We start from the raw sequence: 13,170 nt of genomic DNA, 5'->3' as shown, positions 1-13,170 counted from the left end.
ATTCCTAGCACGTTTCAATTTATATTCTTTGCCAAACGATGTTAAAATATGTTTTCCCAAGAGTACAACCGTTGGCCGCTACAACCCTTGGACATAAACTCACAGATTTTTCCTTAATTTTCCGGTGAAATTCAACATTTTTCCCATTTTTGTCTAAACATTAAGGTTTCCGGACGATTTCATTAAGGAATAAGCGTTTCCATATCACAGAGCAAATTCGTGGAGAAACATGGTTGCTAACTACTAGTTCCCCATACTAAATGGCATTCTACCCCATCCATTTGGTCATTTTGAACCACACCCATTTTTCAACCAACTTTTCTACACGATTTAAACCCGTTAAACAACTCAATTTTGGAAAATGTTTTCATGATGGTAGCTAGAAAATATTGTAAAGTTACTGTTAGGACTTTGAACAGCGTTAAAATGTGGATCTAATTAGGAGAAAACGACACATATCCTTAAAGTGGCATTTTGGACCATTTGACCCTAAATTCCCTGCTGCAGATCTCGTGAGAGCACACTCTCGCAGTACTGGACGGGTAGGATATTATCGCACGTCTCTTTTCGCCGGAAAATCGGCTTGAGCGATAGGCTTATGATTATCGCCGTGACCGATAATTTCACTCCCATGCATGCGCGTGGAAGAATGGAAGCGTTAGGGAAACGGTTTCTTGTCCGTCTCTGGTTCTAGCGTTTGCTATGAACGAATAGTTTCAGTGTGATAGATTTAGAATGGAAGACAGAAGCAAGTGAGAGAGAGGGACGGGCCTAGGATTGAACCCATGACCTTCTGCTTATGAAGCAGAAGCGGTAGCCATCAGACCACCAACCCCGTCATTCTCAATGTACAATTTCGAGAACTCCAGACTTTGTAATGCCAATAACGGCGCTGGCCACGTCCTTACGGTCATCGGGGAAGAGAAGGAATATTAATGTGATATCTATTGTTACTAGAGACCGAGATCACCTCTGTATCTCCATGGTTGTCATGGGAAGGAGTTTTGTTGGTGGGGAGTGATCATAGCTGCATGATCGCCTATCCTTACTTCAAAGACAATGTGAACATACGGTAAGTCGACACTTTTAGCGTCGAACCATTCAAAGGTTTTGTTTATCTAATGATAAAAAGAAGGTAAAATGAAAAGTATGGTGTTTCTACTGTTATGTAAAACAAGTACAAGAGTTTATGTCGACACTCACAGTAACCGTTCATATTTTGATAAATCAATTCAATTCCTACCGTTGTCAAGCTAAAAATATATTGTACATAAAAGCATGAAATGAGCTCACCGAATGTATATCCATCCTTGACTGAGTAGCCGTAATCAGCATGCTAATTGCACAAAAAAAAATCCGGCTATGCACAACCCCGAGCTCAATTGCTTCGGTCATCAAGAAGCATTAAAAACGAGCTTTCGGCATGGGCTTCAACGAAGCTGCTCAGCAAAACACGGAATCGAAAAAAAAAATTCGACGCGTATGCAAGGAAAACGAATAGTTTTAGCAAACTAAAAAACATTAATAAGCCATTTTATGAGACGTTTCTAATCATATGGTTTCCGTTTGTTTACCAGCTTTGAAAGTTTCTGGCGGGCCGATTTATTTACGTTTCTTCTAGCGCTACATTTGGAAGGAGCTTATTCAACAATGGCGCTGGTGGCATTGCAACAAAGTTTTTAATTTTCGCATGTAAAATTGAAATCGGCAGGCAGGGAAGATAGTTTTCATCTACAGGTAACATAAAACATGTAAACTGGGTAGAAACATGCGCTGAATGAGACGGGAACGTCATCACCAACAAAAATGTGACCAGCGCCATTCAGATATCATGCTAGTTTTTGAACAACAACAATGAGCGGCCCGCCAGAAAACGTCACTTAAACGTCTCGTAAAATGGCTTATTTCGTAACGGGTGTCCTTCAGCAAACTGCTAAGAAGGTGGCATATGTGTAAAGCAGGGTGTCCATTTATCCGGGAAATCCGGGAAATGCGGGAAAAACCCGGGAATTACAAATGACCGGGAAAAATACGGGAAATGCCCGGGAAATTGTAGAATACACCGGGAAAAAGCAGAGATAGATAACATATTTTTGGCCTAAAATCGATGGTTTCAAGAAGAGATCTTTGGTAGATTTTTGTTTTCACAAATTGTATGATTAATTGTGAATTGCTTTGCGAATTTCTTGCTTATTAATATAATATAAGCTTATTAATAGGGGAACTTACGTATTCTCGGCAGCTTAAGCCGATGCCGTGCTTCTTTTGTAATTTTCTCGGACATCAGCAGATAAATTCCGTGTTTGTCTATTTACATTTATGCGTTGCTCAATCCTCTATCGATTCACACCGACAGACTTGTCAAAATGCTTTTGGAAACGTTTTGACAACGCTGCGAACATCCCTTGTCAGTGTGACTATTGTCGGCAGCCTCATTCTCTTCGGCAACTTTCCCATAACAACTGCTGGTGAATCTCTTCAGCAATTCCAAATCAGTCGCATTTTGAGGCGTGCTCATTTGAATTGATGGCATCTCCGGAGATTATTATTATTTATCTTTATTAGGGAGATTTTCAGCCCTTGGCTGGTTCATCTCCGCCCTCCGGAGATATCGTTTGTTTAGTCTCGGAAATCTCGCCAGCGGAAAGCGGGCAGAACAAAGAATCATCTCAATGTTTCCACTGATGTGTTTCGATCAAAAATACTGTGTATTTGGCGTTTGAAATTTGGTTGCCGATAATAGTCGAATGGTGCCGAAGCCGTAAGTCTCCCTATATATTGTATGGTATAAAAAAAAATTTGGCAGATTTTTCTTGAATTTTTGAGCTCAGCTAAAATATTTGTGTGAAGTGTCTTGAGACATCTAAGCGGTTTCCTAATGTAATTCTGAACATGTTCATTAAAAATTTCTTTTCGGTACATTCCTGGAGGAATTAATAAGGATTCTTAAATAAACTTGCCTAAGCAATCCGTGACCTACAACATTTACGAGAAGTTGCATTGATTTCGGTGGACTATTACTACCGTGAATCGCAAGTCAGTCCCTTCTGAATTTTCGTAGAAATTGAGTTAAGCTCAGTTTTCAACATATCTTCCAATGCTCTTTCAGCTACCCTAAAGAGATAATAAGATTTCTTCGGAAAAAAGTGGGAAAAAACAGCAAGTCAAATTGTAACATAATGAAAAGTAACCGCATGTCAGTCCCACTACAGATTTCCGCACCATGTAACACAAAAATGAACCGTGTTTTGATCATCATTATATTTTTCTCAGAAAACTGTCGTTGTGAATAGCAAATTGATAAAGTTTTATTAACATTTGAACATGTTCAAACCCTCTGGAATTTTTTGAATATTCGTATGGAAAACGAGTTTGGAAACTTTCCATTTTCTCAATGCCTACTTTTTACAGATGCGACTGACTTGCGACTCACGGCAGAATTAGGAACAAATAAAATTGCGTGGCATGGTGATCAATTTCACCCGCATTTACGGTACAGCAATTGCTAATAACACTGCCTATGACAAAGTCCTTATGGAGTCCATGACGAGATTCTGTATAGATTTCAGCAGATTTACAGTAAAATATGCTTGCATTTCTCAGTTTATTGTTTGTGTGATCCTTCATAAATTCATGAAGAGCTTTGATTGGATAAATAAAAAGTATTTTTGGGCAGATTTTTTTTTATATTTTGAAAATATTCTCGGAAAAATCTTTGATATATTCCTGGGAAGATGCTTGTTTAGAGTTTTTGCATTATTTTCTCCAAAGCAAGCAATTGATTTTTTTTTGTGAGATCATGACTTAAAGATCTCTGTTGGATTCAACAAGACTTGATTCAGATGAAGATTATCTACAGGAATCTGCTATGGATCATGATTCACGCATAATTGTGAAGACATTCTCAGTAGCGGATGGGTTGGCCATTATAAACATTGCTGATTTGTGGAAAAATGATCTAAATTTAGGGCAGTTTTTTTTATTTTAAAATTTCTCTGGGTTTTCTATGAGTTCTATTGAATGCACAGCGTTGTAGTAGGCTTTGGTGAATAAATCTAAACTGAAGTAGGCAGCAACTTAGACGACAATGAACATTACGCAATAAACTATATTGAAAAGAGAAATCCCAATCTTATTATTTCCTGCAGGCATACTCCGTATGTTGGCCCCTTCAGCAAACTTTTAGTTCTGACAAATCATGGAAGTTTGCGTAAATGCCCTTAGTCTTGATCTTTTAGATTATTCAAAAACTCTGTTTAATATGTTTGTCCAAAACCATTTCATAATTCAAATCGTTTTTAACTCACTTTTTTCGTAAAACACTTAGATAAAGTATTCAAAAAAATGATCATTTTGTATAGAAAAAAAGGCATTCAAAAGCAAGAAGCTGGATAATTTTCAAAAACCTTCTAATAGTTTACTATTAGATTGAAATAATCCTTTACTCTGTTCAATTTATTATTTATGGAACGGTATTAATATTGCTAACATTTTCCAAATATTTTGAAAGTCAGATCAAATATCAACACTTTCTTTTAAAAATTCCTAAACATATGAAGTTGTAGAACCATGATGTCATCCGGTTTTGAACTTTTGGGCATCCGGGAAAAATACGGGAATTGAAAAACTGCTTTTGAATGGACACCCTGGTAAAGCAAGATTGTCAAATGTTCATTTCCCAGAGTGTATTACACGAATGTCCTTATCAAGTCCTGCGAATATAAGCCGTTGTATTCTAGTGACACAAAAACATAAAACGCTCTTTGTTCCCCCTATTGCCATAATTTAATAATTTATATTGAATGGGCATTATAATAGTCTTTTGTGGTAGGTAGTCCTATCATTAGAGAATCTATTCAGGGATCGTGTCTTTGAGTCTTTGGTAATTATCAAGCGATTCAAAGAATGTATCTTGTTTCCGCTCAAAGAATTTTGGCAGACATCCCTCTAGGATTTTTTTTTTAAATCAGAGCTTCCCAAGGCTTTTTGCCCAAAGATTGTTCAAGACATTGATTCAAAAGAATTCTCAAACGATTCTAGGGATTCTCTCAGAGGTTCGCCTTTGGATTTCTGCAACAAATAGCTCAGTTTTGAAAAGAATATTCCACAGCAAAATTAAAAAAAAAAATGTGGAGTTAGTTGAGGAAATTAAACATGATAATTTTTCACGGAGTTCTGACTAATTTGTACCGATATTTGAACATAGATTGACCAAAGTGTACGTCCCACAAAACTTCCAAAAATTATATGTGTACAAAGCGCTACAAGGATGGCGGTCAGAAATGAGCAAAATATGATCTACGTGTAAAAAGCCTTTGCCCTCAAAAAGTATATATTCCATTCTCTGATATTCTCTTAGTAACAGGCACAAATAGAGCACAATAGCGGCATTTTTTTCAGATAAATAGCATTTATTTATTCATATTTTTTATATTGGAGGAGCATCTGTTTGAACATTTAATGTTTACTGTATGTATGGTACGATAGTTTAACAAAATCTACATTTAATATTGCATTTATAGTAAAGCCGATTGCTTCAATGTGGCAAAAAAAAAACATTTTGTTAAACATTCGAAAGTTAGGCTTACAAATGACATTCTGTTAAAAAAAAATTGTATAGGGGGCTGATTTTATTCTTCACACGTTCGAATCATTTTGGCAGTGGATTTTTTAAAAGATACTGTTCCAATATTTGGTATTGCGTCGTATTGAAGTGCTTATTATTACAAAGTTTCAGACAGCTTGAGCCAGAAAAAAAACCACATGCCAAAGTGAATCACGGAAGTTTTTTACCCTACATGAAGTTCTTGACCCTACATGCACACATTTTTCCCAATATCCAGTAAAAATCCATCTCTTGCAGTGAAAGATACACAGGGGTTGTAGTTATAAATAATTTCTTTGAATAAAGCTATAATTACGAAGCTCAATTGCATTCGGTATTTCGTTAACAATTTAAATAAAAACAATGAACATTTTTTCTGTCGACATAAAAATCATTTTTAAGCAAACTAAATTCAAACCTAGCTAGACTCGCGGCGTTTATGTACAGGGAATGACTAAAATCACAGAGTATTCAACAGAAGACACTAGAACTTTGTCACTGAGCAACATTTACAACACTCTTAAGGACTTCCCCCGTCGAAAATCTTGTTTACGAAGAAGTTATCGCTAATGATATGCTGATAGGACGCTTTCAACGTGGTGAGACAGTAATCGTTTTGGGTGCTACTATGGTAGTCTCCGCCGTACGCATCGTTCTGCATCAGATCTTCCAAGAGGCTTATTTCGGCCCCCAGCTGAGGTATGTTGGCTTTGATGATGAGCAAGATGGCCAGTTCCAGCAAGCTGTCCGCAGCAATACTAAACGAGGCGTCTGTGCGGAAGATATGAAAGAATGGATGACGACAATTGAACCTCCGATGATTCTTGACACTTACCATGCTGTCTGCTGGCTTCATCGACCAATTCGAAAGCCTCATTGATATGTTTCATCATTTCACTTGGACAGCACTTTTCCTTGAAGCGATTCAGACTTTCTATTGCTTCCTGGTAAAGTGAACTCTTTATGATTGGAATAAGCTCCCTATAAAAATTGTAATATTCATAAGTTCACAAACCCGCTAGTAGGTATCTTATTTATACAAACCTGTTGATGTCCAGCAGTTGAATCAGATTTTCGTCTGTCTTTTTCTCGCAAATCAATATCCGCTGTCGGTAAATTTCATCGTTTTTACTGCACTTGCTCGCATAGAGCACAAACAGCGCCGAATAAATACCCTGAGTCATCAGAATTGGATACAGCAGAGTTTGGTATGATAGCAGTTCCCTGAAATTACAGATCTTGGTTTTAATATTTCCAGCGCTGTTAGCGATTCAGTAAGGAAGAATATTAAGGTGACGATGCATCGAAGCCAAACATAGAATTTTCAAGAGCACACATCTAGAGAATCAGACAACCGTTCTCGCTGAAAATGTAACTCACTAATCACACCCAGCGAGTGATCAGTAAAGTGCAACATGTTTAAAAAAAAAGAACGAAAAAATTAGGCCAAATCGGGAATGAAGGAATACTTAAAGATTATAAAAAAAGTTCCATCAGAAAATTTGGGCAGACTTTTCACAGAAGACACTTTAAAGAATTTCCAGAGATAATTAGCGGAGAAATCGCGTTATAATGGAAAATTTGAAACAGTCACATAACAGTCTCTAGAGGTTTCTCTGATACCTCTAGTCTAGAATTTAGTACCAGAGAAGAAAAATATAACTTTACATTAAAAATAGAGATTTATATTAAAACAGTGACCTGAATAATGATTTTTTTACTCACCCTTCCACGACGGTAGAATCCTTGGGCAACGCCGGAAACATAACCGTCACCACCAGCGTGTAGATCCGGCTCACGATCGAAATCCACTCGTTCATGGCCGGCTCGCACAGGATCGAGTTTGGCGTAAACTTCCAACAGCTATAAGTGGAATAGAAACAGCTAGAAAGCTTCTCGAACAGCTGGTGCAGCGGATGGTGCTGATTTCGGAACGCTTCGCTGAGATATTCTTGCAGCAGGGCCAGCCCTTGCTTGTCAAGACGGGTGATACAGAAATCCGGAATGATGTCCAGATCTCGAAAGGGCGACGTTCGACTCTGACCGCCGGAAGGATTAAGCATGAAGTCGTCGTCGTACTCTCGCGATGCAATCGATGAACAGCTTCGCACGGAGATGTTATCCAAGGGGTCTCCATTGAGAATGCCATTCGAATTCGCGTTAAGTGACAATTTGGAGTCCGATATGCTGGATTTAAGAGAAGTGGCTGACAGCGTAGTTAAGTGGAAGCCACTTTGACAAATTTCAGCTGCTGAAAGATCGTCAAACTCCGCAATTTTGGCTTCAAAATTATTGGATTTGAGTTGCTCTTTTCGTTTTGCCCTGCTGATGTAGATTGCTATTTTGTTCCATATTCTTTTAACATCCATAGAACGAATCTTGCTTATATCACTGGTACCGAATACTGACTGGTGGAAGCAGGAAAAGATGGAAGCCCATTTCCGTTCGGCACTGATTTTCAGGTCCAAGCTAAGTAAATGTATAATAATTAGTTGAGAACTCAAATTTGGATCGCTAAATCAAATGCTTACATCGGAACCTTATTGAAGCGTTGATTCATGGCCATGCTGCCGTTCGATATCCGTACGTTATCCCACGTACCCGTAAACGTCCCCGTCATTGTATGGCCACTCATTTTGGTATTGGTATCATCCAGTTCGAACGATTCCGATTCAATTTCTCGCTCTGGATAGTAAAACGTGCCCTTTCCATTAGGGCCGTCTATCGTCAGTTCCCCCTTGTAATAGATTCCACTGGGAAAGATGGCCAACCCACCAGCTGAATTCGACAGGACATCGTTTGCGAATAATCCAGCGTAGTACGTCCCATTGGTTGTTATCAGAATTCCGTTGCCGTACTTCTTGTCGTTGGCAAACATCCCGATGTACTTCACCCCGTTTATACTGTCTTCGACTACCCCGAAGCCCTCTTTGAGATCATTGATAAAGTCTCCATTGTACTGGTACGAACTGGTTGTTAGGGTTCCAAAACCGCTGTATTTATCGTCTTTGAAGTAGCCCTGGTATTTGAAATACTGCTGAGTAAGGCCGGCGCTCGGGGAGGTCTTGAGCTTTCCGTATCCGTTATACTTGCCGTCGAATAAGTCACCTGTGGAAGAAATCGAACAGCACAGGATTAATCTACATCCCAACTTTATGCCCAAAGAAGAAGATGAGAGCTGGATCAGACTATGTTTCTAGGAATTGCTAATCAGGGCCGAAGCACTGATTTTTTCATGATTTTCTTTCCGATATAACATTCAGGCTTAGACCAAACATTTTATCAGAAATCAACTCACATAACATTAATTACAAGATATCCCTTAGGAATTACAGAACGAATTTATTTAGAGATTTTTTTAAGCATTGCTTCCTGAATGACTAATAGAAATCTTATGAACATTAACATTACAGGAGATTATGATGAGGAATTACTGGGATGGTTCGTCAATCATTTTTCCAGAAAGTCCTAAAACAAGTTCCTTCAGGAGAATATAAATAATAAACCATAGAAGGAGAATGTCGCTGGGGTCGCTGTCTGAACATCTTTTGCTGGCGGAGATAGGCGGGGCTATAAATGTCTACGCGAAAATGTAGGGTTTCAATGATAGTAATGGACCCCTTAGTAGCTGAAATTCACTCTCGACGCTGGATATACGTTTTGTGGAGTCTGACAACAAGTTCAATGTGTTTACTTCACAGTACGCCTATGAAACACACAAAATCATTCGATTTTTCAAGAGAAATATACATTTAGAAAACTGTTATCCGAATGCCTATTAGGAACCCTCCCAGGGTCCATAATAGGAATTTTTACAAATTTGACGTTTCTTATTATGGACCCTCCATTTGATTCCCATGTAATCCGGCTCGCTGCCGACGGGCCTATTATGGACCCACCTGGAAATGCGTATTATGGATCCTCTTGTGTGGTTTCATTTAAAAAAACTGTTCAAATATCTGTACCAAATATTTTGTCTGAAACTGCTAACAATGTGATCGAAGTTCCCCCGGTGGATTTTCATAGGAATAAGGTTGCTTTGAGTGTTAATTTTATGTTTTTCTGTAGGGGGTCCATAATACAAAAAGGGTCCATAACCGGCATCGACGCCCTATGCAGTTTGACACTTAAGTACCCGACCTGAGACGAGACTCGCGAAGACGGTCTTCTTTTTCTGTGATTGCTGAGTTTTTTTCTTATTCCACTTAGTGTTTATACCAATTATGCGCATGCTGTTCAAAACCTCACATGAACATCTCAGCAAAAAATGATTGAGTTTGCATCACATCGAATCATAAATAGCCGTTTGAGTGAGATTTCATGTCAGCAAACGTAGCAGACATTAGAAATAATTAATCTTTTGCTTAGATTTATCAGCAACTTTGGAAAAAACTGCTCTGCCGACATAAGTTTTTAATAATATTTTACTTTGAACACAATACTTTTCACTTTTTCAGCCATAAAAACGGTGGGCTGCATTTGACGTTTCGTGAGAGGGGAATCTGGGCTGCATATGACATTGATATTTTTCCTCTTCGCGAGTCTCTCTCAGTACCCGACATATTTCTGAGCGAGAACAAAGGGAACACCAGCGACATTCGTCCTCTAGTTTTCTATCTCTATTTTCAGGAGCACTTCCACAGTTATTAACTGAGAGCTTTCTTTGCCAAAGTTGCCATTTTCGCATTCGTATATCGTGTGGCAGGTACGATGATGCCCAGGGAAGTCAAGGAAATTTCCTTTACGAAAAGATCCTGGACCGACCGGGAATCGAACCCAGACACCTTCAGCATGGCTTTGCTTTTTAGCCGCGGACTCTAACCACAAGGCTAAGGAAGGTTTTCAGGAGTTTATTATTTATTTATTTAGTTGGTGTTACATCAATTAATTTGATAAAACCTCGTTAACGATGTTACGCCAATTTACTCGGTCCATGGCTGTGTCTCTCCAACTTCGATTTTGGCCCACCTACCGGTCTTATAAGCGTTTTGTACATGGTACATTTGGTGCGAGGGTGAATCTTTCTCGACCGCAGCTTCTCCTGGAGCCCATAGTAGGCGCGACTTTCACTGATGATGCGTCTCCGTATTTCACGACTAACATTGTTATCGGCCGTTAACAAGGATCCGAGGTAGACGAACTCATCAACCACCTCAAAAGTATCCCCGTCTATCGTAACACTGCTTCCCAGGCGGGCTATGTCGCGCTCGGTTCCGCCTATCAGCATGTACTTTGTTTTTGACGCATTCACCACCAGGCCGACTTTTGTCGCTTCACGTTTCAGGCGGGTGTACAGCTCTGCCACCGTCCCAAATGTTCTGCCGACAATATCCATATCATCCGCGAAGCAAACAAATTGGCTGGATCTTGTGAAAATCGTACCTCGGTTATTGAACCCGGCTCTCCGCATGACACCTTCTAACGCGATGTTGAACAGCAGGCACGAAAGTCCATCACCCTGTCAAAGTCCTCGGCGGGATTCGAACGAACTGGAATGTTCACCCGAAATCTTCACGCTTCTGCACACCGTCCATCGTTGCTCTTATTAGTCTTGTGAGCTTCCCGGGAAAGCTGTACTCTTCCATGATTTTCCATAACTCTTCGCGGTCGATGCTATCGTAAGCCGCTTTGAAATCGATGAACAAATGGTGCGTTGGGACTTGGTGTTCACGGCATTTCTGGAGGATTTGCCGTACAGTGAAGATTTGGTCCGTTGTCGAGAGGCCGTTGATGAAACCAGCTTGATAACTTCCCACAAACTCATTTGTTATTGGTGATAGACGACGGAAGATAATTTGGGATAGCACTTTGTAGGCGGCATTCAGGATAGTGATCGCACGATAGTTTTCACATTCCAGTTTGTCGCCCTTCTTGTAGATGGAGCATATGACCCCTTGCTTCCACTCCTCCGGCAGCTGTTCCGTTTCCTAGATTCTGACGATCAGCCGGTGCAGACAGGCTGGCAACCTCTCCGGGCCCATTTTGATGAGTTCAGCTCCAATACCATCCTTACCAGCGGCCTTGTTATTCTTGAGCTGGTTGATGGCATCCTTAACTTCCCTCAATGTGGGGGCAGGTTGGTTTCCTTCATCCGCCGTGCTGACGTAGCCACTTCCTCCGCTGTCGTGACCCTCGGCGCCTGTGTTCTCCGTGCCATTCAGGTGTTCATCGTAGTGCTGCTTCCACCTTTCAATCACCTCACGTCTGTCCGTCAAGATGCTTCCGTCCTTATCCCTACACATTTCGGCTCGCGGCACGAAGCCTTTTCGGGATGCGTTAAGCTTCTCGTAGAACTTTCGCGTTTCTTGTGAACGATGCAGCTGTTCTATTTCTTCACAGGGGACGGACCTGGTGTAGTGGTTAGAACACACGCCTCTCACGCCGAGGACCTGGAATCGAATCCCATCCCCGAGATAGTCACTAAAAATTTCAGTGACGACTTCCTTCGGAAGGGAAGTAAAGCCGTTGGTCCCGAGATGAACTAGCCCAGGGCTAAAAATCTCGTTAATAAAGATAGAAAAAAAAAATTTCTTCACATTCCGCTTCTTCCAGGCGGCGCTTTTTGTCCCGGAATAGGCGGGTTTGCTGCTTTCGTTTTCTTCTATATCGCTCCACGTTTTGTCGCGTTCCTTGCTGCAGCATTGCAGCCCGCGCTGCATCCTTCTCCTCCAAAACCTGCCTGCATTCTTCGTCGAACCAATCGTCACATGTCCTCCTTTCCACGTACCCGACGATGCTCTCGGCTGCGTTGTTGATGGCTGCTTTTATGTTGCTCCAGCAGTCCTCAAGAGGGGCTTCGTCAAGCTCGCCCTCTTCCGGCAACGCTACCTCGAGATGCTGCGCGTATGCGGCAGCGACATTCGGTTGGGCCAGTCGCGCTAGGTTATACCGAGGCGGGCGTCAATACCGTACATTGTTAATGACGGATAGTTTTGGGCGCAGTTTCACCATCACCAGGTAGTGGTCGGAGTCAATGTTAGCCAATGTAGAGCCACGATAGGTTCCGACGTCGGTAATATCGGAGAAGTGCCGTCCATCGAACAAAACGTGGTCGATTTGTGATTCCGTCTGCAGTGGTGATCTCCAGGTGTATCGATACGGGAGGCTGTGCTGGAAGTAGGTGCTGCGAATGGCCATGTTCTTGGAGGCGGCAAAATCTATCAGTCGTAGGCCGTTCTCGTTCGTCAGCCGGTGGACGCTGAACTTTCCAATCGTCGGTCTGAACTCCTCCTCCTGGCCAACCTGAGCGTTTAAGTCTCCTATGATGATCTTGACGTCGTGGCTTGGGCCGCGGTCGTACTCGCGTTCGAGCTGCGCGTAAAATGCGTCCTTGTCATCATCAGTGCTTCCGGAGTGAGGGCTATGCACGTTTATGATGCTGAAGTTGAAGAACCGGCCTTTGAGCCTCAACTTGCACATTCTTTCGTTGATCGGCCACCACCCGATCACGCGTCTCTGCATATCACCCATCACTATAAAAGCTGTTCCCAGCTCACGTGTGTTGCCGCAGCTCTGGTAGATGGTATGATTACCTCTTAATGTTCGCACCATCGAACCTGTCCAGC

At 41.1% G+C, this 13,170-nt stretch overlaps 1 protein-coding gene across 1 annotated transcript in view; it reads right to left on the bottom strand.

Moving 5' to 3' along the window:
* Nucleotides 1–5,723: 5,723 nt before the first annotated feature.
* LOC5578118 (alsin homolog) overlaps nucleotides 5,724–13,170 on the bottom strand; it is a 34,455-nt gene continuing 27,008 nt past the window's right edge. The window contains exons 3-7 of the mRNA XM_001656766.2: nucleotides 8,137–8,713; nucleotides 7,331–8,074; nucleotides 6,650–6,829; nucleotides 6,441–6,586; nucleotides 5,724–6,376 (exon numbers count right to left, since the gene is read on the bottom strand). Of these exons, the coding sequence (XP_001656816.2) occupies nucleotides 6,126–6,376; nucleotides 6,441–6,586; nucleotides 6,650–6,829; nucleotides 7,331–8,074; nucleotides 8,137–8,713 (1,898 nt within the window). The 3' untranslated portion in view covers nucleotides 5,724–6,125. The remainder of the gene's footprint in view (nucleotides 6,377–6,440; nucleotides 6,587–6,649; nucleotides 6,830–7,330; nucleotides 8,075–8,136; nucleotides 8,714–13,170) is intronic.

This window comes from Aedes aegypti, chromosome 3 (genome assembly GCF_002204515.2).
Source record: "Aedes aegypti strain LVP_AGWG chromosome 3, AaegL5.0 Primary Assembly, whole genome shotgun sequence".
Classification (NCBI taxonomy): Eukaryota; Metazoa; Arthropoda; class Insecta; order Diptera; family Culicidae; genus Aedes; species Aedes aegypti.
Note: the sequence above shows the minus strand (reverse complement) of the source record. Positions and strands in the feature narration are given on the sequence as shown.